Source organism: Coregonus clupeaformis, chromosome 8 (assembly GCF_020615455.1).
Source record: "Coregonus clupeaformis isolate EN_2021a chromosome 8, ASM2061545v1, whole genome shotgun sequence".
NCBI classification, from domain to species: domain Eukaryota; kingdom Metazoa; phylum Chordata; class Actinopteri; order Salmoniformes; family Salmonidae; genus Coregonus; species Coregonus clupeaformis.
The window spans coordinates 36827504-36855029 of NC_059199.1; the positions used below are offsets into that span (position 1 = coordinate 36827504).

Consider the following 27526-nt stretch of genomic DNA (forward strand, 5'->3'; position numbering starts at 1 on the left):
AAACAGTAAACTCCTCAGACAGTAGGTGGGTGTTGCACTTCTTCTCCAACTAGCCCTGGAAATTCCACCACCACGTCATGTCCGCAAATGAATAAATTGCCAGGATTCAGGCATGCATCTTTTTGTAGCTAAGGGTGGCTGCTTGTGTTGTGAATCAAGATGGCTGGAGTGAGCCCATGACGTTGAGACTGTTAACCTGACCTTGATGTCGTAAGCTAATATTTCCTAACACTGTGGATATCAAAGCAGGAAGTTACACTGCCTACATGTCGCCTGCATGTTGAAATGACAGCACACTCGCTACAGGTGCAGCTGTCAGCACTAGACCTGGGTTCACATAGTATTTAACATATTTAAAATACATTGAGTGCTTGATTGAGCGTCTCTGATTCAGAGGGATTGGGCAAATGCGGAAGACACAGTTTGGTTGAATGCATTCAGTTGTGCAACTGACTTGGTATCCCCTTTCCCTTCCCTGGCTAGAGTGCCGGATTGGTGTGGTTTTGGGACTATCTAACAGGCAAGCTCATTCAAGCAAACAAAACTATTAAAAAAGACATCCTATTTGAACCCAGATTTAGTGTGGTCTGAACTGGCTGTATGCTACATGCCTGGCCTAGTCTGGGCTGAGGGGGAAATTATACCCTATAGCTCCCAGCTGGCAATGCCACGCAGGGCGAACCCAGTGTGTGTGTGTGTGTGTGTGGGTGTGTGTGTGTGTGTGTGTGTGTGTGTGTGTGTGTGTGTGTTTGTGTTTAACAGAACCAAATTGTGTGTTTCTAACGGAGCAGGTGGGCGTCTGCATGGGAAAGGGAAAGGGGGATACCTAGTCAGTTGTATTTCAATTGAATGCATTCAAATGAAATGTGTCTGTCCTTGTCCTCTGTGCTACACTTCCTCTGTGGCCAACAATCCTGTAATTCTCACTATGACATGTACGGCCATTGTCCTACTCCCAAAGAATGGTGTGGTATTCCGGAAAAAAAATCATAGTTTTTCTACAGTGCTACTGCACTTTAGGAGATGTAATTCTGTCTTTGTTAAATGTGTGTGATAGAGACAGACATCTTTGGTTGTAGAGGGTTAGAATATGATGTTATTGTTATTATTATTGTGACGGGAGGAGTTTTACTGTCAAAACCATGACCTTACCTTCTCACCTCTGTCTCCCTTGACAGATATTATTTTGCCCTGCAAATAATCAATCAACATGGATCAATTATTATCGAGGCTGGAGTAAGAAAAGGCAGCGGAAAAGATAAAAGAGGTGCATGCAACCTAAGATAACAGAAACTTCCAAGTCTAATATCTACCACAGGAGGTTGGTGGCACCTTAATTGGGGAGGACGGGCTCATGGTAATGGCTGGAGCAGAATAGGTGGAATGGTATCAAACACATCAAACACATGGTTTCCATGTGTTTGATGCCAATTCATTCGCTCCGTTCCAGACATTATTATGAGCCGTCTTCCCCTCAGCAGCCTCCACTGATGTCTACAGTGCATTGGAAAGTATTCAGACCCCTTGACTTTTTCCACATTTTGTTACGTTACAGCCTTATACTAAAATTGATTAAGTTGCTTTATTTCAATCATCAATCTACACACAATACCCCATAATGACAAAGCAAAAACAGGTTTTTAGGACATTTAAACAAAATTTAAAACAGAAATGCCTTATTTACGTAAGTATTCAGACCCTTTGCTATGAGACTCGAAATTGAGCTCAGGTGCATCCTGTTTCCATTGATCATCCTTGAGATGTTTCTATAAATTGATTGGAGTCCACCTGTGGTAAATTCAATTAATTGGCCATGATTTGGAAAGGTCCCACAATTGACAGTGCATATCAGAGCAAAAACCAAGCCATAAGGTCAAAGGAATTGTCCGTAGAGCTCCGAAACAGGATTGTTTCGGAGGATGCATTGGCTCTCGACCTTCTCCTCTCCCGAGTCCGTACGGGAGTTGCAGCGATGGGACAAGACCGTAACTACCAATTGGATATCACGAAATTGGGGAGAAAAAGTCCATCATTCTAAAATAGAAGAAGTTTGGAACCACCAAGACACTTCCTAGAGCTGGCCGCCCGGCCTAACTGAGCAATCGCAGGAGAAGGGCCTTGGTCAGGTTGGTGACCAAGAACCCGATGGTCACTCTGATAGAGCTCCAGAGTTCCTCTGTGGAGATGAGAGAAACTTCCAGAAGGACAACCATCTCTGCAGCACTCCACCAATCAGGCCTTTATGGTAGAGTGGGCAGACGGAAGCCACTCCTCAGTAAAAGGCACATGACAGCCCGCTTGGAGTTAACCAAAAGGCACCTAAAGACTCAGACCATGAGAATCAAGATTCTCTGGTCTGATGAAACCAAGATAGAACTCTTTGGCCTGAATGCCAAGCATCACGTCTGGAAGACACCTGGCACCATCGCTACGGTGAAGCATAGTGGTGGCAGCATCATGCTGTGGGGATGTTTTTCAGCGGCAGGGACTGGAAAACTAGTCAGGATCGAGGGAAAGATAAACGGAGCAAAGTACAGAAAGATCCTTGATGAAAACCTGCTCCAGAGCGCTAAGGACCTCAGACTGGGGCGAAGGTTCAATTTCCAACAGGACAACGACCCTAAGCACACAGCCAAGACAACGCAGGAGTGGCTTTGGGACAAGTCTCTGAATGTCCTTGAGTGGCCCAGCCAGAGCCTGGACTTGAACCCGATCTAACATCTCTGGAGAGACCTGAAAATAACTGTGCAGTGATGCTCCCCATCCAACCTGACAGCGCTTGAGAGGATCTGCAGAGAAGAATGGGAGTAACTCCCCAAGTACAGGTGTGCCAAGCTTGTAGCGTCATACCCAAGTAGACTTGAGGCTATAATCGCTGCCAAAGGTGCTTCAACAAATTACTCAGTAAAGTGTCTGAATACTTATGTAAATGTGATATTTCAATTTTTTTATTTTTAATACATTTGCAAAAATTTCTAAAAATCTGTTTTTGCTTTGTCATTATGGGGTATTGTGTGTAGATTGATGAGGAAAAAAACAATTTAATACATTTTTGAATAAGGCTGTAACATAACAAAATGTGGAAAAAGTAAAGGGGTCTGAATACTTTCCGAATGCAATCTACATAGATTAACACATCATCTAGCAAGAACTTTAAACATTATTTTTTATATATCATATACTTAACACAATACAACAAAAAAACTCCAATATGAGGTAAACAAGCTATGTGCTACTATGACTGTTTATTATGTTTACTATCAACTGTTTCTTTTTTAAATATCAGGCCCATACAGATCTGCTATCTTAATTTGATATTCTGTTGTCGCAGAGAATTTTCCAGCACAGTAGGAAATGCAAAATGTTGTGTATTCAAAGTTTAAAGGCTTCTAAAGCAGTAGTGGTTCGTGGGTAAAATCACTGGAAACAGGAGCTGCCTCCACTATTCCAGCACCATTTTAACTTCCAACATTTCAACATCATCAAATCACCTCTTCTTAGTCAAATACAGTGACAACTAAAAGATACCAAAAACAATTTAAAACTCGCTAGCCTAACTTCCATTCATGGGCAAGGTTAGCTAGTTAACATTTGCCTACTACCTCTAGCTACATATTGAACTTCCATCCTCTCAGGCCAGGGGCACAACAATGTATGAATTAATGGTTGGATCAGAATCCACCGGAGGACAACAACACAACGAGATGCAATAATTCAAGTTGTTTCTGTCAATGACGTATGCTCTCAATATGATTTGATAGGAGAGACGCCAAATCCATGCTGGCTTCCCTTGACACTTTCTTTTGGTGTGCCAGGACCCTTCACAGTTGAGCTCGCTCAGTTTAGCTCAACGCTGATTGGCAAATGTTTTATACTTTTATGTCAAGGGAAGCCAAATGATCGCTGGCTTCCCTTGCATTCAATGCTACGGGCGGCAACAATGTCATACTCATTTGGATCAGACAGCATCAGATAGATGGCCTACACGTAGAAAGACAGAGGGGCTCTGTTTCGCTCACTCGGATGCTTTCTCCTGTGAGGTACAGTATATTCAGCCTCTTGCAAATTGAAGAACAATTCTGAAACGCAGAGAGACGAAATATACATTATTTAATAGTTTTTGGTTGTTTTTTTAGCAAAAAAATGTGGGAAGCCTGGCTTACCTTGGTATCTATGAATACACGCCACTGTTCTAAAGTTTGTAATTTCCACTTCAAAATGTCAGACTTGATTTGCCCTAACGAATCAACCCCTACAAAAATGTCCATTCATTATAATCCACATAATAATTCACATTTCCTATTGCTGCAGGATTATTTTCCTCCTGTGAGAGACAGGGTCAAATTAAGATAGCAGATAAATAAATGGGACATTAGTACGTTTGACATTGTCACAGTAATGTTTTCATACAGTTTCTCCTTTGGCACCCTTGAGGCCAGAAGGTCCAACCGCTCCCAGAGCACCAGTATCACCCTGAAAGAGTAGGCATGTGGCATTATGACAGAGCACAACAACGAGCCCAGAGCTAATAGATTCAGAAAATAGGAATATTGTTGCATCACACATGAGATTTGGCTTAGGAGGAGCGTTAGATGACCTTTTCACCCTTGGGACCGGCAACACCAGGTACACCAATCTCTCCCTGTGGGGAAGGAACATTTATTTATCCATTATTTCATCATGTAGTCACATTGAAAATAAGATCTATTTTGCAAGTGAGTAAAACATTAAAGGGATACCTTGGAATTTTGGCATTGAGGCCCTTTATCTACTTTCCCTGCGTCAGATGAACTTTTATGTCTCTGTGTCCAGTATGTTAGCGGTAGTTTCGCGAGCCAATGCTAACTAGGGTTAGTGCAATTACTGGAAGTCTATGGGTATCTGCTAGCATGCTAGTAGATACCATAGACTTCCAGTCATTATGCTAACGCTAGTTAGCAATTGCGCTAGCGCTGGTTAGCAACTTCCTTCAAACTGCACACAGAGACCTAAAAATGGTAGCCACAAGTTAATCTGACTCTGGGGAAGTAGATAAAGGGCCTCATTGCCAAAATCACTAAGTATCCCTTTAAATAAACAGATCTTTGGAAACCGTAAAACACATGACCATTGATATAGAGGAGCTATGACCTATAATAAAGCAATAAGCAGGAGGGGGTGTGGTATATGGCCAATATACCATGGCTAAGGGCTGTTCTTATGCACAACGCAATGTGGAGTGCCTTGATACAGCCCTTAGCCGTGGTATATTGCCCATATATCATAAACCTCCGAAGTGCCTTATTGCTATTAAAAACTGGTTACCAACGTAATTAGAACAGTAAAACAAAATGTTTTGTCATACCCGTGGTATACGGTCTCATATACCATGGCTTTCAGCCAATCAGCATTCAGGGCTCGAACACCAAGTTTATAAATAGATCTTACCCTCTCTCCAGCAGGACAGGAGCAGTTGACCGCCTGGGGTCCTACCTGCTGCTCCCCCACTGCAGGGGTGGGGGTGGGAATCTCTATGGGAGGGGCCTCCGTCACCACCTTCTTGGGGCACTGGAATTAAAAAACTGTGTTACCATCTGAAGGTGAGCCAGGTAAGTGGACAGGACAGAGAAAATGAGAAAAAGGAAAGATGGCTCTCAGGAAGCAGTGAGGCATGATAGGCATTCTGTCCAGCACAGTGGCCCAGGCCCACCACAGTGACAGATGATTGGCTGACTCACTGGAGTGGCCCACCACTGTAAGGTGAGTATGAAAACCATGGCAGACATGCTCCTGGAGTGGACTACCACAGAGACAGGTACCCTGTTTGTCAGACTGTCTGACTCACCGGCCCGGTGGGCAGATCACAGCAGGTCTCCAGCTCAGCGTGTTTGGAGTCACAGTAGATCATCATCCTCTGGAGGTCAAACTGCAGGGCCAGAAAGTCACAAAGTAAGCTAAACATACACTACAGTACAGTAAATGAACACAGAATCACAAGATGGACACTACAGATGTAGGATCTTAATTTGAGCCAGTTTGCACATTTTACATTTTAGTAATTTAGCAGACGCTCTTATCCAGAGCGAATTACAGTTAGTGAGTGCATACATTTTTCTTACTGGCCCCCAGTGGGAATCGAACCCACAACCCTGGTGTTCCAAGCGCCATGCTCTACCAACTGTCCTGCAGCAACAGGAAATGTGAATTATTATGTGGATTATAATTAATGGACATTTTTGTAGGAGTTGATTCGTTAGGGCAAATCAAGTCTGACATTTTAAAGTGGAAATTACAAACTTTAGAACAGTGGCGCGTATTCATGGATGCCAAGGTAAGCCAGGCTTCCCAAAAAACAACCAAAAACTATTAAATAATGTATATTTCGTCTCTCTGCGTTTCAGAATTGTTCTTCAATTTGCAAGAGGCTGAATATACTGTATCTCACAGGAGAAAGCATCCGAGTGAGCGAAACAGAGCCCCTCTGTCTTTCTACGTGTAGGCCATCTATCTGATGCTGTCTGATCCAAACGAGTATGACATTGTTGCCGCCCGTAGCATTGAATGCAAGGGAAGCCAGCGAGCATTTGGCTTCCCTTGACATAAAAGTATAAAAAATTAGCCAATCAGCGTTGAGCTAAACTGTGAATGGTCCTGGCACACCAAAAAAAGTGTCAAGGGAAGCCAGCATAGATTTGGCGTCTCTCTTATCAAATCGTATTGAGAGCATACGTCATTGACAGAAACAACTTCAATTATTGCATCTCGTTGGGTTGTTGTCCTCCGGTGGCTAGCTAGCGAGCTAAAATTGGCCCTTTCCTAAATTAGCCAATTAGTCAAGTCTGACATTTCATAGTGGAAATTACAAACTTTAGAAGCCTTTTTAAACCTTGAGTACACTACAAGTTTGCATTTCCTGCTGTGCAGGAAAATTCTCAGCAACAAAAGAGTCAAATTAAGATCCCACATCTGTAGTCTAGAAATACAATATAAAGAGTACTTCCTTAATCCACCATGTTGTTCCACCACATACGGTACCATACTTCCATTCCCCTGAACTTCCCACTGCTCTTAACCTCAACCCTTATACTTGGAACACCCAGCCACTCACATCAATGGGCACGCTGTCGTACAGCCTCTTCCCGATCACAGTCTTCCCGTGGATATCAATGTCCTCCCTGTCCCCGATGGGCAGGGTCTGGATGAGTTTACAGTCCAGGTACAGAGACACCGACTTGGCCTCGACGCTCAAGGCGATCTTGTGCCAGTTCCTGTCGAACAGGTTGTCCACCTCCTCATTCTTGAACACAGCTCTCACTGCGTCTTTGGTCAGCCCCACTGCGTTGTATTCCACTGCCTTGTTCTCACCGTCCAGACGGATAGACACCTGGGTAGGAGCGCCGGGGGAAGGATCAAGTGAATAAAGTTGAATGTGTTAATAATGAAAGGATTCTCCTATGCATCTGATAGGCAAATATAACATGTTCTCTGATATTCAATGGTACAAATTATCAGGAAAAAAATAATCATGCCAGCCCTGAAACTGGTAATCAAATAGACTCAGCATGGAGTCTTTTGATGCCACACACACACACACACACACACACACACACACACACACACACACACACACACACACACACACACCACTATGATAACCCACCTGTGGAATTCCATACTTGTCAAAGATTTGCCAGAGGTACCAGTCCTCTCGTCTCGAGGTCTTCCTGAACTTGAAAGTCGTCACAAAGGCATATTCATCTGGCAGACCTTGAGGGAAAACATCTCTAGAAAACAACAGCACAGAGGGTTGCCAATTAATCATTTTTTTACGGGGCACTGCCAAAATCAGTGTGAAACAGAATGAGGTGCTCTCCCCACTATTTATTGTTTCTGCAGTGAGGATTCACCATCTTCAGAGAATGATTCTGTAAGCAGATAATCATTGTTTGAAGCTCAAAAAGTAGTAGTAGCAGTATGCAAATCAGGGAGCCAAGTAAACGTCTCTTTCACCGATGCGATTCGGTTCCTAACATTCACTATCAAGAGCCATTCATAATGGGTTAGTGCTAACTGGATCCTTTGGATGTCCCTTTCCTAAACCCTAACCCTAACCTTAACCCTTACATTAAACATTTTAAATGTCAACTTCAAAGAGATAGGGACATCCCGGGTAGCAAGGACCGTTCAAAAAGAGCTGTTTGTTCGCGAACGACACATCATTAGAATTGAACAGTAAACTGAAGTGAAGATGAAATTAGGCAACTCTTGGAAAGTAGTGGAAGTTGATGAAAACTATTATTACAGGTTTGGTGATACTGATGGTGTGTCGAGACTGATGATTTGTTGACAACTGTAGCTAAGCGTACCCAGCTATGGACAGAAGTGACTTCACGTAGCAGGTTAGTAGAATTAATGCAGAAGGTTAAGATAATTAACATAGCAGGTTAGGAGAATGAGGTTAAAGTTAGGAAAAGGGTTAGGGTTAGGCTTAGCTAAAATGCTATAGTTGTCAACAACAGCTTTTCGGATAGTCACTCTAGCTCTGTCCTCATGTGGGTGCTAGCAAGCTAGGTAGTGCTAGGTATCAACAGCCAATCGAGTAGGGTCTGGAAGGTATAGTGAGCTTTGATTGGTCAATAGCGTTGCGATATTGTGGAGTATTTGCATAAAGTTCAGCTTTCCCCAACGGTCCCCCCGCCCACTTCACTTCCCTCCATTAAAAATGAATGGGGCTCCGTTGTTTCATTACCCCCAACGTGTTATGTTGAAATGCACTGATATCCCCGATGCAACAACTAAATGGAGCTGTGCTGGGAGCCACAGCCATAAAAAACATCAGTCTCGACAAACCATCAGTATCATAACACCTGAACCTATTGGAGGCCATTTTCAAATGTAGCCTGTAAAAGCATTTACACAAGCAGCCCAATTCTGATATTTTGCCCAATCATTGTCAAAGAGCTGATCTGATTGGTAAAAATACCAATTAGTAGAAAAAAATATCAGAATTGGGTTGCCTGTGTAAACGTAGCCTAAGGGTAGAAACATGTTGGTGTTATCAATAAAGAAGCTTTAAAAAAAAAAAAAAAAACTTCCACTGCCCTCCAACAGTTGCTGAATTGTGTCTTCACTTTTTATTAGGATAGGAAGATTGTGATGGAAGACCTGTCAGCAACTCAACTCAATCAATCAATGTAAACCGTGGCCTGTGAATTAAATGTAGGCCTATTTGTCACAGCAAATACAGAATTGTTCACTCACTCTGTCTGTTGTACAATAGGCATGGTCCCAAGTCGGACATAGGAACTCTGGCCCTCATCAATCCTTGATCCCAGTATGTTTTCCACTTTGAAGTATTCCATCAGGTCGAACCCTGCAACAGACAGGACAGAAAATAACATGATTAGCCTAAAGTTGTAGCTGAGTAAATCAAATAATTGAAGTGGTTTGTAGAACTTTCTTCTGATCACCAACAGAGGGAGCACAGATCATGAAAAGTCCAGAGCAACACACTAAAAACCATAAAAAGAGCTATAGGTTGAAAATGACTGACAGACAGATACCCAAGTAGATAGGATGATATTTACTGTATACTGTTTCTCACAATTTATATATATATATATCCTTACTAGCTAGTCAGATTGGATCAGTTCAATTTGTGGGGTTTTGAGAGACAGAGAGAGAGAGAGAGAGAGAGAGAGAGAGAGAGAGAGAGAGAGAGAGAGAGAGAGAGAGAGAGAGAGAGAGAGAGAGAGAGAGAGAGAGAGAGAGAGAGAGAGAGAGAGAGAGAGAGAGAGAGAGAGAGAGAGAGATCACAAGGTTTTGTATAGTGATTCTGGATGTAGCAAATGGGCATTTGCCATCCCAGCACAAAACAAGCAATGATCACTCAAAATACCAAACAATTCTCACGCCCTAAAGTGGAGTAGAACTATGCATATTTGGGGTCTCCACCATATGTCATCACTTGAGAAAATAAAAGTTACAAACAAAAGGAAATCCTCTCTGTAGTTTGTGGTTGCCCACTAATTGACTGCCAGTAGCTATTTGAATGAAAACTTCCCAGACTGGTTTAGGCGTAGGGTCTCCTACCATTCAGCAATCCTATTGAACAAGTGGCGAGTCAGCAGAGAACCATAGAACCATAGACTGGTGGCCATGATATCCCCACTGTGTGTAATTATGAACCGACGATCACGGCAGCCTAGTGCCCAGATGTTGCCCCTGTCCGGATCAAAATAATGTCTTTCCCTTTCCCAGTTACTGCACTCATTTGGCGTTCCCCACAGAGCCAGGTCGCCCCATTGGCCGTCTATTCTCTGGCTTTTCAGAATAACTTTTTGGAGGATGATGATTATACAGCATCCTCTGCCAATCCAAATTACAGGTCTGTCCTACAGCCCGGCTCGTCATTAAAGCCACGGGACTCAGCGAGTGCACAGAGCATGGAGAGTATTTGCATAGTGCAGCACGGTGACAGAAGAGAAAACAGAGCTATAAAAAACCTCAGCTGGATTATGGGTAGTTGGGTACCTCCTCGACCACGACCCACCCAGATGACATCTGATCTCAAAGTGTTACTCTACCATAATTGTCTAGGCGGGGTGGGGAGTGGCAGTTAACCCCACAGACCAGTAGACCTGTCTGTCTGTCTGAGTACTTGGCACTTCCTTGCTGTGAGATGAAGTAGATAGATGCAGCAGGTCAGAGGAATGTTTATTGTTTCAGACAGTTGATGGGCTATGGGGTCCCTTCGACAGTTATCCAGCAGCATGCTATGACAGGGCTATGGGGCCCCTGTATGTTTTAAGGTTTAAATTTTTTTGTTGCTAATGGTGTATCTGCAGCCTGTGCAGTTTGCCACCTGCCTGTAGGCTTCAGTAGCACTGTCACATTACCGCCTTCATAATGAAACTTAACTGCCCCCTGAACAATGTTAAGTATCACATATTGACATTCACAAGTCATATTCCTTCTGAATTATGTCCATATGGGAAATGTGATTCAAATCTAGCTGAGAAAATGTGTACTGTAGCCTGATTAAGCTTACCTGGACTAGCTAGCATGTAGCTACTGGTAACTATTAGCAACTGTGGATAGTTGTTTCACGCTTAAGAGTGTCTGTAATTACGCCAGCTAGCTGCCTACAATAATTACATACAATAATGCCTACCATTCAGCTGTTTTTCTAACCTCATTGTCTGAAGCGTTAACGTTAGCTAGTAAGTAGCTACTGAGCTCGAAATGTAGCTAGCTTGTTGCTACCTGGATAGCTAACTAAACAATAGCTGGAACGATCTAGTGAACAGACGCGAACTGGCTGAGTCGATTCAGTGGCTAGCTTTGCACTTGGCTAGCTAACAGTAGCTGCTAGGGGTAAGTTATAACCTACATTTGTGTTTTGTTTTCACATACTGGTAGCCAGAGTCGTTCAAGGGAATTCGGGACATGGGTGACTAGTTAACATTAGCTTGGCTCTCTCTGTGTGTTCGTGCCATGGGTGGAGGGGTTTTTTCATTGGCAGAAAGCAATGGCTAGCTAGTATGCTAACTATTCTAGCTAACTAACTGGCTGAATAAGTTGACGACGGACTCGCTCAAGCTGTCAGGACTAACCCACAACGTTAGACACGGACACGAATGATCTGCTTAGCGTGTTGACACACTGGTGGTTTGTTGTGACCGAGTATTGGTGCTAAACCGTGTTGTTGGAGGCTGGCATGCTAGTTGGCTGTGGCGTCCTAGGACTAGGTGCCCTGGACGGTTTTCACGGAAGAATACTGTACCAAGTTAGCTAGCTGAATAAACTAAGTTAGTCTATTCCTAGAAAACATTGAACCATTATAGTATCTGAGGTGGAAGTTGGGAGAGTTATATTTGGGTGTTTCAGTGAAACGTAAGTGAGGGAGGCCCCGCTCTCTCGCTTTCCCAGATGTTTAGTTCATTTCATTCCGATCTCCTTTGCATTATTGTAGCCATTTTCTGTAGCCTGTCAACTATGCCTCTGTCTATCCCTGTTCTCTCCTCTCTGCACAGGCTATACAAACGCCTCACACCGCGTGGCTGCTGCCTCTCTAACCTGGTGGTCCCTGCACGCACGACCCACGTGGAGTTCCAGGTCTCCGGCAGCCTCTGAAACTGCCGTTCTGCGGCCAACAAGGCAGAGTTCATCTCAGCCTATGCTACCCTCCAGTCCCTCGACTTCTTGGCGCTGACGGAAACATGGATTACCACTGAAAACACTGCTACTCCTACTGCTCTCTCCTCGTCTGACCATGTGTTCTCGCATACCCCGAGAGCATCTGGTCAGCGGGGTGGTGGCACAGGAATCCTCATCTCTCCCAAGTGGACATTCTCACTTTTTCCCCTGACCCATCTGTCTATCACCTCATTTGAATTCCATGCTGTCACAGTCACTAGCCCATTCAAGCTTAACATCCTTGTCATTTATCGCCCTCCAGGTTCCCTTGGAGAGTTCATCAATAAGCTTGATGCCTTGATAAGTTCCTTTCCTGAGGATGGCTCACCCCTCACAGTTTTGGGTGACTTTAACCCCCCTACATCTACCTTTGACTCATTTCTCTCTGCCTCCTTCTTTCCACTCCTCTCCTCTTTTGACCTCACCCTCTCACCGTCCCCCCCTACTCACAAGGCAGGCAATACGCTTGACCTCATCTTTACTAGATGCTGTTCTTCTACTAATCTCACTGCAACTCCCCTCCATGTCTCTGACCACTACTTTGTATCCTTTTCTCTCTCGCTCTCCTCCAACACTACTCACTCTGCCCCTACTCAGATGGTAATGCGCCGTCGCAACCTTCGCTCTCTCTCTCCCGCTACTCTCTCCTCTTCCATCCTATCATCTCTTCCCTCTGCTCAATCCTTCTCCCTCCAATCTCCTGATTCTGCCTCCTCAACCCTCCTCTCCTCCCTTTCTGCATCTTTTGACTCTCTATGTCCCCTATCCTCCCGGCCGGCTCGGTCCTCCCCTCCTGCTCCGTGGCTTGACAACTCATTGCGAGCTCACAGAACAGTTTCACCCCTTCTCAAAAAACCTACACTCGATCCCTCCGATGTCAACAACTACAGACCAGTATCCCTTCTTTCTTTTCTCTCCAAAACTCTTGAGCGTGCCGTCTTTAGCCAACTCTCTTGCTATCGCTCTCAGAATGACCTTCTTGATCCAAACCAGTTAGGTTTCAAGACTGGTCATTCAACTGAGACTGCTCTTCTCTGTGTCACGGAGGCTCTCCGCACTGCTAAAGCTAACTCTCTCTCCTCTGCTCTTGTCCTTCTAGACCTGTCTGCTGCCTTTGATACTGTGAACCATCAGATCCTCCTCTCCACCCTCTCCGAGCTGGGCATCTCCGGCGTGGCTCACTCTTGGATTGCGTCCTACCTGACCGGTCGCTCCTACCAAGTGGCGTGGCGAGAATCTGTCTCCGCACCACGTGCTCTCACCACTGGTGTCCCCCAGGGCTCTGTTCTAGGCCCTCTCCTATTCTCGCTATACACCAAGTCACTTGGTTCTGTCATATCCTCACATGGCCTCTCCTATCATTGCTACGCAGACGACACACAACTAATCTTCTCCTTTCCCCCTTCTGATAACCAGGTGGCGAATCGCATCTCTGCATGTCTGTCAGACATATCAGTGTGGATGACGGATCACCACCTCAAGCTGAACCTCGGCAAGACGGAGCTGCTCTTCCTCCCGGGGAAGGACTGCCCGTTCCATGATCTCGCCATCACGGTTGACAACTCCGTTGTGTCCTCCTCCCAGAGTGCAAAGAGCCTTGGCGTGACCCTGGACAACACCCTGTCGTTCTCCGCTAACATCAAGGCGGTGACCCGATCCTGTAGGTTCATGCTCTACAACATTCGGAGAGTACGACCCTGCCTTACACAGGAAGCGGCACAGGTCTTAATCCAGGCACTTGTCATCTCCCGTCTGGATTACTGCAACTCGCTGTTGGCTGGGCTCCCTGCCTGTGCCATTAAACCCCTACAACTCATCCAGAATGCCGCAGCCCGTCTGGTGTTCAACCTTCCAAGTTCTCTCACGTCACCCCGCTCCTCCGCACACTCCACTGGCTTCCAGATGAAGCTCACATCTGCTACAAGACCATGGTGCTTGCCTACGAAGCTGTGAGGGGAACGGCACCTCCGTACCTTCAGGCTCTGATCAGTCCCTACACCCCAAACGAGGGCATTGCGTTCATCCACCTCTGGCCTTCTGGCCCCCCCTACCTTTGCGGAAGCACAGTTCCCGCTCAGCCCAGTCAAACTGTTCGCTGCTCTTGCACCCCAGTGATGGAACAAGCTCCCTCACGACGCCAGGACAGCGGAGTCACTCACCACCTTCCGGAGACACTTGAAACCCCACCTCTTTAAGGAATACCTGGGATAGGATAAAGTAATCATTCTACCCCCCCTTACCCCACCCCAAAGAAAGAAAAAAAAAACATATTGTAAAGTGGTTATCCCACTGGCCATAAGGTGAATGCACCAATTTGTAAGTCGCTCTGGATAAGAGCGTCTGCTAAATGACGTAAACGTAAATGTAAATGTAAAATTAAAACTCTCTTCAGAGTGATTCTCTGTAGCATTCATAGCAAACTGCAGTCTAGACTATAACTTATGAATGATATCTATATTCATAGGATGAAACAGCAGGTTATTCAAGCTAGGCCTAAGTCAAACAAACAGTGCAAATACAATTTGACCCAGTATTATGGTGAATTATGCCAGACTGTCTGTGTATTTACAGGACAACAGGACCATTGGCTGTAGTACTGAGATCAGATGGATAGCAGTCAGCATTAGTTAACGCCCTGCCCCTGGTCCTTGGGCCCTGCTAGCATTGCCATAGTGACTTGATTGTTGTTTAAAAGGGTGTGTCCTCTCCAAACCACATTAATATGGTGGGTGGCTAACCCGGGAAACCCTTACACACAAACACACTCGCACACACACACACGCACACACACACACACTGAGCTGTTCCATTGGAGCACCAATGACATAATTGCAAATAGGAGCTTATTTTAGGCCTCTGCCTTTAAACAAGTGGAGTTTAATGTCCTCTGGCAGTACATCTATTAAACAGACAAACCTAGTAGGCCTGATATCTAGCAAGGCCAGAATAGGGCTGTGGCTCCACTTAGTTTAAGCTCCAACAGAAAAGACACAAATACAGTGGTGTGTGTGTGTGTGTGTGATGTGTGTGTGTGTGTGTTTGTGTGTGTGGATTAACCCATATCAATCAAGCCCACACTGAGATCTGCCTGAACAATTCAGCGAAATGTAATATACCATTTAACAGATGCTTTTATCCAAAGTGACTTGTAACAACACATTTATTGTTGTTGTGAATGTGAAGCATCTTCAAACAAATTTGGCTGCATAGTTCTAGTGATTTATCCAGATTTCTTCCTCTTTATATTGCAGTTTATAGTAAAGGCCAGGCCACATAATTAGCACTGGGGTTGTCTACTAGAGGATGTGATGTATCCTGTCTAGTCAGTGGGAACCACCGGAGGAACTGTCGTTTCAAACACCAGAAACAAACACCAGCTCAGCCAGAAGGCCTCAGCTTCTCAGACAGGTTTACAACCCACGTTGTTAAACCTCTGTTCACCCCCGGATAGGGTTTTCCTGAACTTGGCTGAAAAGCTGTTTCAATGTGCAGCTCCACATGACTGAGTTAGGACTTGAATGCCCTAGAGGACTCCCCCAGGGGTCTTATCCGCTAAGGGTTGTGTGGGTGCAGGCTTTTGTTCCAGCCAAGCAGTAACACACCTGATTCAGATAATCAGTCTTATTTGAAAACCAGGTGTTACTGCTTGGCTAGATGAAATTGGCCACCTCTGACTTTAGCACTACATCGTGGTATCAAAAGCTTGACTTTTGAGTGAAAAGATTTAGGTTGTGGCAGTTGACCCTAAATCCATGATTATCCTACCACCAAGCATGTAGTCATGCACTCAGGAGAAGTAAAGGAACAATTACTAAGCAGCAAAACTCTGAAGTATGTTATTACAATTATTCACACCGCTTTGACACGTTAGGTTATGAAGCAAATTAACATTTTGAACAGCCCGTTAATCTAAAATGTCTCACTACTTGATGTTCTCTACATCAGATATCTCAGTGCCATGACTACAATATTTGTTTTTTGATCTGCATTCATGATATTTTATGCATTTCACACTAGATTTGACAGTTTCCTCTCCCCAGGTAAAGAGGCTGTAGCAGGAGTCAGACATCCCTCCCGGTCCATGTCTGTTTTTCCGCTTAGCATGATGAATGTGAATGGGAGGCATTGACAGGAACTCCGATCCCTTAAGACTGTAAGACAACATCCTACTTATCTGGTTAAGCAATACCGCTCCACATTTCGCAGAAACTCTCTTTTTTATATATACCGGTAAATACACAGCCACTGAAAATAGAGACCACAAGAACAACCTGAACCTGCTAAGATGCCTTAATATAATCAGTAAATACAGAACTAGACCATAATGACTATTTTTAAGTTGTCATAGATAGTAATATAGTCTGTGTTCACTTAGCAAAACGTCCCACCTTCTCTTGTAGTTGGATGGAAAGTCTGTGGGTCAACACTAGGGAAGTAGGCTGCTTCATGTACAAGCTTTGATACTTTTTGTAACATTATAACAATGGAAAACTAGTCCCAGCAAATGGATGAATGAAAAGGTATGTTTTGGCTTGGCTCAAAAACGTTTTCCTTTGTGTTCTCGAAGGAAGGTCTGAAGTGATAGAGGAGAGGGTAGAGAAAGTAAATGAATTTACCATCTGGTCTTAGTACAAATGTTCATGAAAAACAGGTATTTGTGTAGTGGGCCTATTTTCAGACGCTGTTATACACCATGATTGCATAGATCCAATGATCCTTGCAGTCAGATACATTGCGTTTGAGCTTTTAACCATTCTGTTTGATGAATGTGTAACAATGAGAAAAGTTTAACTGTGAAAAGTGGAGAAGAAAAGCTGTTTTTACCTGGAACTTCCTCCAGGCCATAGCTGGTGCTGTTGGGCTTGAAGCGGTCTGGTTGGACCTTCATATTGGGGCACAGCACGTCTGAGGAGAGAGCAGAAGAGCAGAATTAGATTGGGGTAACAGAGAATCTTATTTTGAGCAGTTTATGCCTTCCATATACAGTAATTCATGTTAACACTTTGTCATTTGTCTTCCGCTGCAAGAATACACACTTGGATTCATGTAGTCAACAAAGCAATGTTCACAGTGTGAAATAAAAAAAAAATTCTTATAGAGAATACAATCTTTGACATATCCTAGAAACCTTGTTAGCTACATCGTTTTAATTGAAAAGGATAATTAGTTTTAACTAGATGATCGGAGTTATGAAGGGCGTGTCCCATTGAAACGGGATCCTTCATTGAAACTACCGGTAGATCTGAGACAGTCTGTTTGACACAGTCAGACTGCCCAAGACAGAAGAGACATTGCCTCTGGCTCCAGTAGGAGTAGGGGCTGCATGCACCAACCCCAGCGGTGACAGTTTTAGACTCACACACACATACATACTTCACAGGCCTCTCTCTCTCTCTCTCTCTCTCTCTCACACACACATATCTCAGAGGCCTGGGATGGCCAAGTGATGCCAGTGGTGACAGAGAGGAAAGGCAACAGCCCCACTCAGGGTTAGTTTACATTGGCAGAGAAGTATTTTCTATTTGTAGGAGGGAAGATCCCATCCTGACTTTTCTATGTGTTGTTGCTGAGGTAACAGGTATCAATGCTGCTGGCAAAATGGGATGGGGTTCTTTGTATGATGTTCAAACTGGGATGGAGGCTAGTGGCTCAGTTGGAGACAGTGGAGGCTGGTGGGAGGATCTATTGTAATGTCTAGAACGGAATACATGTAACCATATCAAATATATGAAACCATATGTTTGACTCCATTCCATTAATTCCATTCCAGCTATTACAATGAGCCTGGCCTACTATAGCTCATCCCACCAGCCTCCTCTGCTTGGAGAGGGGGTATGCTGTAAATGTACTGCACATTTCTTTGCCCACCTTTCCTGGAATACTGCATGGTTTGTTATATGATGTTAATGTGCAAAAACAGGCATATTAGCGACACCAATTCTCATTGCATAGCATTGATCTCTATTAATAAAATCTCTGAAATAGTTTTCAGCTATGAACACTGAGAGGAGAGCAGACACACTGGCACTAAAAGGTACTGACGGTGAAATTATTTAAATTCCTCAACATAGTTGTGTTAAGACCAGAGGAATTCAGTTTTAACTCACATTATTGCCTTTGAACTGTGATACTATGATAAATTCGCATCAGAGGAACTAACGGCACTTAACCAAATGTATTGTTAGTCTCAAGTGTGTGTGTGTGTGTGTGCGTGTGTATGTGTGCATGCGTGTGTGTGTGTGGTGCATGTGAACTTGTGTGTGTGTAAAGCAGGCAGACACCCAAACCGCGCAGCAGATCGTGTCTCTGACGATCATGCACTGTCGGACCCTGTAATTTTCTTTAATCGTGGCTATAAAAAGGACTTTGTTGAGTTAAGGAGGCTTTAACTTTACTATGGTGTCCATTTTACAGGGATGGCTCTGTCGCTTGACAAGCCTTGTTCTTTGTAAATGCAGAGTCAAGTTCATAATGTCCTGGGAAAATCCAGGTAGACAGTTTATCCTTGGTAGACCGTTACAGTGTTTCACGGTGTTCGTGCCTGGCTGCCATAATAAGTTGTTTACTGTGGCAGAAAATGAATTAAGTGTCACGCCCTGGCTCTGGGGACTCTCGTATGTTGAGCCAGGGTGTTTATTTTGTTTAGGTTCTAGTCGTTGTCTATCTATGTTGGCCTGAGTGACTCCCAATCAGAGGCAACGAGTGTCAGCTGGTTGTCTCTGATTGGGAGCCATATTTAACTGTCTGTCTTTCACTTTGTGTTTGTGGTTTCTTGTTCTTATTTGGTTTGTGTTCAAACCGTAGACATCACGTTTTCGTCTGTTGTTTTGATCGTGTGATCATTCTAATAAATATAATGTTCGCATTCAACGCTGCGCCTTGGTCTCTCCCTGACGATCGTGACAGAAGAAACCACCAAAACCAGACCAAGCAGCGTGTCCAGGAGCCATCGCTAGCAGATCTCCGTGGCAACCTCGACTGGGTCAAGCCTAGTGAGGAGCAGAGAGGGTGGACTTGGGACCAGTTGAGGAAGAGCTTCGACTGGGTCAAGCCCATTGAGGAGCTGAATGGCGGGAGTTGGAGACAGAGGAGCGAGAGTTGGGCGAGAACGATGGAGGCCTGGCCCACGGGGAGGAGAGACCCCCAGAAAATTTTTAGGGGGGGGGCTCACGACGACGGGGCAGCAGGAGGCCGCGATAGAGCGGTCCAGCGAGTTGGCAGAGGAGGCCGCCAGGTTACGGGAGTCACTGGTCACCAGGGGGAAGGAGGTTGTAGAGGCACGGCGAGAGGTACTGGCGTGTGTTGCCAGTCCGGTCCGGCCTGTTCCTGATCCCCACGTAGGGCCAGTGGTGTGTGTTCCCAGTACGGTCCGGCCTGTTCCTGCCACCCGCACCAAGTCTACGGTGCGCGTCGCCAGCCCGACCCGGCCTGTTCCTGCCACTCGCACCAAACCTACGGTGCGCGTCGCCAGCCCGGTCCGGCCTGTTCCTGCCACTCGCACTAAGCCAGGGGTGCGAGAAGTCAGCCTGGTAAGGCCCGTTCCTTCTCCACGCACCAAGCCAGGGGTGCGAGTCGTCAGCCTGGTAAGGCCCGTTCCTCCTCCACGCATCAAGCGTAGGGGTGCGCGTCGTCAGCCCGGTCCGGCCCATTCCTGCTCCCCGCACCAAGTCAGTGGTGCGCGTCGTCAGCCCGGTCCGGCCCATTCCTGCTCCCCGCACCAAGTCAGGGGTGCGCTTCGTCAGCCCGGTCCGGCCCATTCCTGCTCCCCGCACCAAGTCAGGGGTGCGCTTCGTCAGCCCGGTCCGGCCCATTCCTGCTCCCCGCACCAAGGCAGTGGTGCGCTTCGTCAGCCCGGCTCGGCCCGTTCCTGCTCCCCGCACCAAGTCAGTGGTGTGCTTCGTCAGCCCAGTCCGGCCTGTCCCTGCTCCACGCACCAAGCCTACGGTGTGCGTCGTCAGCCTGGTAAGGCCCGTTCCTCCTCCACGCACCAAGCCAGGGGTGCGCGTCGTCAGTCCAGCACAACCCGTGCCTGGGTCATGTCCGGAGCCGGATCCGCCGCCGAGGCGGAGTGCCCACCCGGTCCCTCCCCTGTTGTGGTTGGTTGGCGCGGTCGGAGTCCGCGCCTTTGGGGGGGGGTACTGTCACGCCCTGGCTCTGGGGACTCTCGTATGTTGAGCCAGGGTGTTTGTTTTGTTTAGGTTCTAGTCGTTGTCTATCTATGTTGGCCTGAGTGACTCCCAATCAGAGGCAACGAGTGTCAGCTGGTTGTCTCTGATTGGGAGCCATATTTAACTGTCTGTCTTTCACTTTGTGTTTGTGGTTTCTTGTTCTTATTTGGTTTGTGTTCAAACCGTAGACATCACGTTTTCGTCTGTTGTTTTGATCGTGTGATCATTCTAATAAATATAATGTTCGCATTCAACGCTGCGCCTTGGTCTCTCCCTGACGATCGTGACATTAAGTAACTGATCATTTCTACATTTGATGTGGTCTCTATCTCTGAGATGTGTTTTATGTTTGTTTGTGTATCCTTGCTTGTTCAATTTACTTGGGTGTTTTATTTTTTATTTTATTTTACTTTTATTTTAGAGGAAAATTCCACCCCGAAACTATATTTTGGTATTTGTTTCATTAGTCCATTGTTGATATAGTCCCAATCAAGTTTTCAAAATATATCACTTTAAAAATACAGAAATATAGCCAGTATGATGCATTTTGCATCATAAGATGCTGTATTTTGAAAGTTACATATCTTGAAAACTTGATTGCTGACATGCAAAACATTTTGGGACTATATTAACAAATACCAAAATATAGTTTTTGTCTGGAGTTTTCCTTTATTTAAGCATATCCGAACTTGCTGGTGGTTATAGGAGGTCTTTAATTCCCGGTAGAAACACACAGTTTGTAAAGAGATGGTTGGAGTAATACTACATAGCTATTGTGGCCAACAATTACAATAGCTTTGAAAGGACAGCCGTGAGTCACTGTGTTTTAAGATGCAGCCATAACTGAAGGTCTGAGACTGAGCTCACTGCAGAGCTAGTCACTCCCTCTCCTTGTGGCCCAACAGCTATAATTTAAAGATCTGCCTCAGAGTTAAAATGGAAGCAATGCAGGGCAAAGCCCTAAACTTTTTGGAGCCGAGTGATATCTCATAGGTCTCATACACCAGCAGTAACATACAATGCAACAGCATGTCCTAATCAAGTTGAGGTGAATCTGCAGTGTGGGGCTCACCATATGTACTGTATGTCTGCTGCAGAGGGACAAGAGAGAGCCATGAGAAAACGAGTTTTGATCAGTCATGGAAATAAAAGTTCTGAAAACAAATTGGCTCACCATTTAAAAAGAAGATGGAGAACAAGCTATGAAGAAAAAATACTGACGTTTTAGTGCAGGTACAGCCGAATAGCGCAAAAATAATATTATGATACTAACCAGGTTTCCATCCAACCTTCTTATGCAAGTGAAGTACATGCAAACAACGGCTGTGGAAACACCTTTATGTGCAAATATTGATATAATAACCATCATATCGACGTAAACGTGGAGTCACGCAATGATATGTTGTGTGTGGTACTCCCACTACGACTCGGGAAAGCAAGCAGTTTATTAGGCTACAGATGAAATAAATGTGATGCTTTCCTCCGACACGTTGGTGCGGCTGGCTTCCGGGTTAAGCGGGCGGGTGTGAAGAAGCGCGGTTTGGCGGGTCATGTTTCGGAGGACTCATGACTCGACCTTCGCCCCCCGATCCCGTTGGGGAGTTGCAGCGATGAGACAACATCGAAAAAGTGGGTAAAATACAACAACAATAAAAATAAAATAAGTGTGATGAACTCCACAGGGTGGTGAAAGTGCAAGGTGATGAGCTTAATGCTCCTTTCCAATAAATATCAAGGGTCTTATTCTGGTGACATGATGCTCGAGGCTTGGCTGCCGTTTAAAACAATTTTTTAAAATGTCACTCTGCTATAATCACCATAACACCATAATAATCTCATCATGTAAACTATACCCGCGCTGTATCTGTGAGCTGTTGGCTACAGTGCACGTGCCAAGACCAGAGAGGGCACATTCGCTATATAATGCAAACGTTTTTGTGACAAAAACATCAGTAGAGTTGAAAATGCGATTGAAACCCGTTTAACTTGTATTTTTTATTCGGTACATGGGAATTTAACAGCAGCCTTTTATCTGCAACAAGTCAATTGGATGGAAACACATTTTTGATGGGAAAATGCACATATAGTTTTTATGCAGATTTTAGAACGTTTGCATGAAAACCTGTCGACAATTGTATGGAAACCTAGCTATTGTCCAAAATAATGTTGCAATATATTGTAAAAAATAATATCCCGATATCTAACTGTATAGATTTTTTTACCCCATCACTAACTACCTCTGGGAAAGAGATATCTGCAGAGACTGGAAATGCCATGTCATGGGTGGATTGGGAGGTCATGCATGGTCTTGTATCAACAGGAAACATAGTGGAGCAGGTGATGGGCCTTATTTAGCCTGCTGTTCATTGTTAAGTTTAACGAAAAACATCTGTATATGAAATAGAAAAATGAGGCACTTTGCTCAGATCTGAAAGCATAATAGGCCAAATTTGTCTAGTGGACTTCTATGGTTCACAAAAACATAATCAAAAACATAAAACATAAAACATGCTCTAACTAAGGAGTGTACCTAATTCAGTCTACTGTATTACCTCATAAGTACAATTATGGCAGTTGAATAGTCTTCGATTTGGCAAACACGCCTTTCTCATTCACTGAGGTTTAGTTGAGTTAAAAGGTTTCTGTTTATATATATATTATTCTCCCAGCACTGTGTTTAATAGTTAGATGAAAAGGTGAAAACATACAACGTGGAAGTCATAAACTGCTCTTTAGGACCCAGTGGCGGCTCCTGAAAAAATTCTCAGGAGGGGCAATTTTTCTGATGATTTAGGTGACCTACACACATTTAAAAAAAGATATGTCCAGCAACAACATGAAGACAGGGGCAGCATATAAGTCAATACCAGAAGCATTTATTGACTGATCTCAAAAGTGTTGGCTTACCAGGGTTGGTGGAGCCCTCAGTTTCATCTTTGCCTCGCAAAGCTAACTCAAACACTCCGCAAAACTTCACACACTGGATTAGCCGGCTGAGGATGTGGCGGTTCTTGCTAATGTCGTAGTAAATATATTTGTTATAGTGAATATGGAATATGATATGTTGAGTAAAATGTTGTGCTAAGATCTATTTAGGTCAGGAGCTGGTTATAAGTTCTGTTCCTATCCAATAACAATGGACAAAAGGGTCCTATCTTGTCAGCCTTGTCAGCAGGTGGCCAAGGACAACACCCACGCCATAGGCCTCTCAGTTCTTCCAACTCACGAGTTCTTGCTCTGAGGACACACACACACACAAACACACACACACACACATCATCACTGTTAAACACACACACACACACACACATCATCACTGTTAAACACACACACACACACACACACACAAAAATCCCCTCTCTTAGGCTGAACATTTGAAGACAGAGAACCCGACTCAGAGCCAATGCAACAGTGACAGTAGCCTGCAGGGGACCTCGCCCAACTCATCAGGACCAATCAGAAGATCAGAACTACTAGATTGAACCTACTTCATTTATTGCATAAAATGTCTGCACACAATGTTTCGGGGCTCTCTTCAGATAATAATAATAATAATAATAATAATAATATGCCATTTAGCAGACGCTTTTATCCAAAGCGACTTACAGTCATGCGTGCATACATTTTTGTGTATGGGTGGTCCCGGGGATCGAACCCACTACCTTGGCGTTACAAGCACCATGCTCTACCAGCTGAGCTACAGAAAGTGGATACTCATGGATGCGCATTGCAATTGTAAAATGTCAACACAATTGGAGACACCACGTCATTTTTGGAGACATGTTATTGACAGTAAACTATTGTAGATGCGACTGCTAACTAAATAAAACATTTTAGCTGGCTAGCTAATCATCTTAGCTAAATGTGGGGCAAACAATTCAGTTATTTACCGTTAATTTGAGGGATTGGGGTGAAAGAAATCGAGTTACATAGTGATACTTTACGATATACTGTATTGACAATATCGCAATATTTTAGCGCTAGTTGGCTGTACCTGCACCAAAACACCATTATTGTTCCTTCATAGCTTGTTCTCAATCTTTTCACATTGGGAGCAAATTTGTTTTCAGCACTTTTATTTCCATGACTGATCAAAACTCTTTCTGATCCCTCTGCAACAGACATATGGTGCGCAATAAAATCACAGTATCGAATCGCAATACGTATAGAATCATGAGACTCGCAATGCTGATGCATATATCTTATCGTGAGGTTCCTGGCAATTCCCAGCCCAAGTTCATTTGCCACAACAAATCTCTTCGCTAGCAAACGCGATGTCTTCTCCAAAACGGCAATGTGTCTCCAGCAATGTTTACTTTTTTGACGTTCTATGGCATCTCCACTTTCCAAGCATATATGACCACATGTAATATTTTGGTAAGTGATGCAAATAGTGAACTATGTAGGGCCAGGATGTAAAATATATGTAGCTGCAGCAATTTCTCTTATCTGATATGGTAAGTAATGGGGCTTAATTTATAGCTCCCTAAGAGTTTGACGAACGGGTCCGTGAACGCGATTCCAGATATATTTACCTCTGAATAAACTGCCTTTATTACACCATATCCACATCCAGTAAACTTGTGATTATCAACACTAACCTCATCGTTGTGGCGGCGGACAGCTAGCCTGTATCCCTCGTCATCCAGTTGAGTGAGTGGCAATGTCTTTTTTCGTTCGTACCAATTTTTGGAAAATCCTCGGGTGTAGGACTTTCCGCCTTTAGTAGAAACCTGTTGAATTATTAAATTTGGTCTGGGAGGTCCTAATTGTTTCGTTGCCAATTTATCTCCATTTGTTCGCCGACAAAAAGGAACTTCTTTCAAACAATCCACTCTTTTCTCAGTTACGTTCATGGTTACGTAACGTATGACGGCGCGTAAGTGCAAGCCCACAGACACCCATTGAGATTGTATTGAAGGCTCTGAAATTTGAAAAAAATAGATTTTACATGGGAGTCTATTACAGACTTCTGGGCGATTTTCAACCTGACTGAAATCGCCCCAAAAGGGGGGGGAGCCATTTGAAGCACGACTTTAGCCTGATTCGACATTTAGTGGCAGTGTGGCACTGTGGCAGATCAGACGTATAGATTACAACACTGATAACTACTGTTGCCGTGATATAATTGATTAGAAAAAAAATCCCTTCCTTTTCCCGTTTGGCAGTGCGTCGCCCATATCGCCCTATTGAACAGGCCGCCCCTGTTAGGACCTACTTGAAACATTAGAACTGTAATTTTCAGAGCAAAAATAACTTGGGCCACTCTGCGGTGCCCACTAACATGGTGATGCTAGAGATTACAGAAGGAAACATTTTGGGTGGCCATGAACTAGTTGTCCAGGGTAAAAGAGGTTCTATGTGGTGACCCCTGAGTACCCTTATCCCCATATCGTAATAGATGGTATGTCTGAAAGCATGTGCCATTATGACTAGAGAGGAATTTATAGACTGACTTCAAGGTGGGTATATTAACATTGGAATCTGTGGTCTCAGAGGGAAGGGTCAGGGTTAAGAGCTTCCAAATGAATCTCCTAGTGTCCTGCCAAACTCAAGTATCACTAATTACACAAGGACTCCTGTCTAAACACAGCTCTGAGTATTGTACTGTTGCTATCCTGTTGTGCTCTTCAGCAGTAAGTGAGAATATGGCTGCATCCCAAATGGCACCCTATTCCCTACATAGTGCACTACTTTTGACCAGAGCCCAATGGGGTGGCATTTCAGAGACAGGCTATGTTAAAATGATGGTCCAACACTTTTCTCGTGACGAGACCCTAATCGTCAGGTACAGCCGTGTGACCGTGTCATTTCATCTTCCTTATTTACTGTTTTGCAGCCAGGGTTTCAGGCAGGTTAGTGCTATCCGGTATCCTTGGGACGTCCCTTCCCGAAACCCTAACCAGAGTTTCTAAACCATACTGTGCTGTCTTTGCCGTAACCCTAACCTTAACCCATATCCTTACCCTAACCATAACTCTTCCCTAACCTTAACCATTTTAAATTTCAACTTTAATAGGCTGACGTCAGAGTTGGGAGGTCCCAAGGATTCCGTTTAGACGTTACAGCTTCAGACATACCCTGCTTTCATGTTCAGCTAATTTTAGTGGGGAATGCAAATTGTGGAGTGTGAAGCATCCAACCAATCATCTTCCACCTCCTGTCCTGAACATACAATACATACTCACTACTCCACTTTTCTCACCAGCCCAGAGCCGTCCCAGGCCACATACCTCACTGTTTTAGCACTTATCTATTTTTCTTGTCAAGACATTTTTAATATAGTATATACGTGTTGTTATTTATAATGGCAAACAAAAATAATGCAACATATTTGTACTGAAAGTTTCCCTGTCGGAGGATGTGTAGTAGTGTAGCTGGGTCCTGGAAAATACATTGAGGTTAGAGTAATTCAGGCTATCCAGCGTTACACACCTCTTACCCAAGTCACTGGGGCAAGCGGCCACAAAAATGTATCGGTCTCAAAAACTGTCATTTACGAGCTGATCTCTGCGTAACGCCCACACCTCACACATATCATGTCACACCCAATCAGAGACGAGGAAGTACAGGAAGGATCGGCCTAGTCGAGGGGAAAGGCCTAGTTGAGACGAAAGGCCTAGTCGAGAGGAAAGGCCTAGTCGAGGGGAAAGGCCTAGTCGAGAGGAAAGACCTAGTCGAGAGGAAAGGCCTAGTCGAGGGGAAAGGCCTAGTCGAGGGGAAAGGCCTAGTCGAGAGGAAAGGCCTAGTCGAGAGGAAAGGCCTAGTCGAGAGGAAAGGCCTAGTCGAGAGGAAAGGCCTAGTCGAGGGGAAAGGCCTAGTCGAGACGAAAGGCCTAGTCGAGACGAAAGGCCTAGTCGAGACGAAAGGCCTAGTCGAGAGGAAAGGCCTAGTCGAGACGAAAGGCCTAGTCGAGAGGAAAGGCCTAGTCGAGAGGAAAGGCCTAGTCGAGACGAAAGGCTTAGTCGAGAGGAAAGGCCTAGTCGAGAGGAAAGGCCTAGTCGAGAGGAAAGCCATGTGAAATAGCTCATGTACTGTAATTGAATTAAGGTGTGGGGTGGAGTTTGGGATTAGGGTCTTGCTTAGGGGTGTAAAAGGGTTAGTTTTGGAGTGTAAGGTTTAGGGGATAATCACAGTGTCATTTAAGGATACATACATTCAGAGTGATATAGATTTAGCTA

General features: G+C 44.6%; 1 protein-coding gene across 2 annotated transcripts in view; it reads right to left on the reverse strand.

Moving 5' to 3' along the window:
• The window catches only part of LOC121571951 (collagen alpha-1(XXII) chain-like), a 76518-nt gene that overhangs the window by 38078 nt on the left and 10914 nt on the right, over positions 1–27526 (reverse strand). For both annotated transcript variants that reach the window (XM_041883755.2, XM_041883754.2), the window contains exons 4-12: positions 17002–17082; positions 9241–9352; positions 7640–7763; positions 7088–7363; positions 5825–5905; positions 5428–5547; positions 4598–4642; positions 4411–4473; positions 1153–1191 (exon numbers count right to left, since the gene is read on the reverse strand). In XM_041883755.2, the coding sequence (XP_041739689.1) occupies positions 1153–1191; positions 4411–4473; positions 4598–4642; positions 5428–5547; positions 5825–5905; positions 7088–7363; positions 7640–7763; positions 9241–9352; positions 17002–17082 (941 nt within the window). The remainder of the gene's footprint in view (positions 1–1152; positions 1192–4410; positions 4474–4597; positions 4643–5427; positions 5548–5824; positions 5906–7087; positions 7364–7639; positions 7764–9240; positions 9353–17001; positions 17083–27526) is intronic.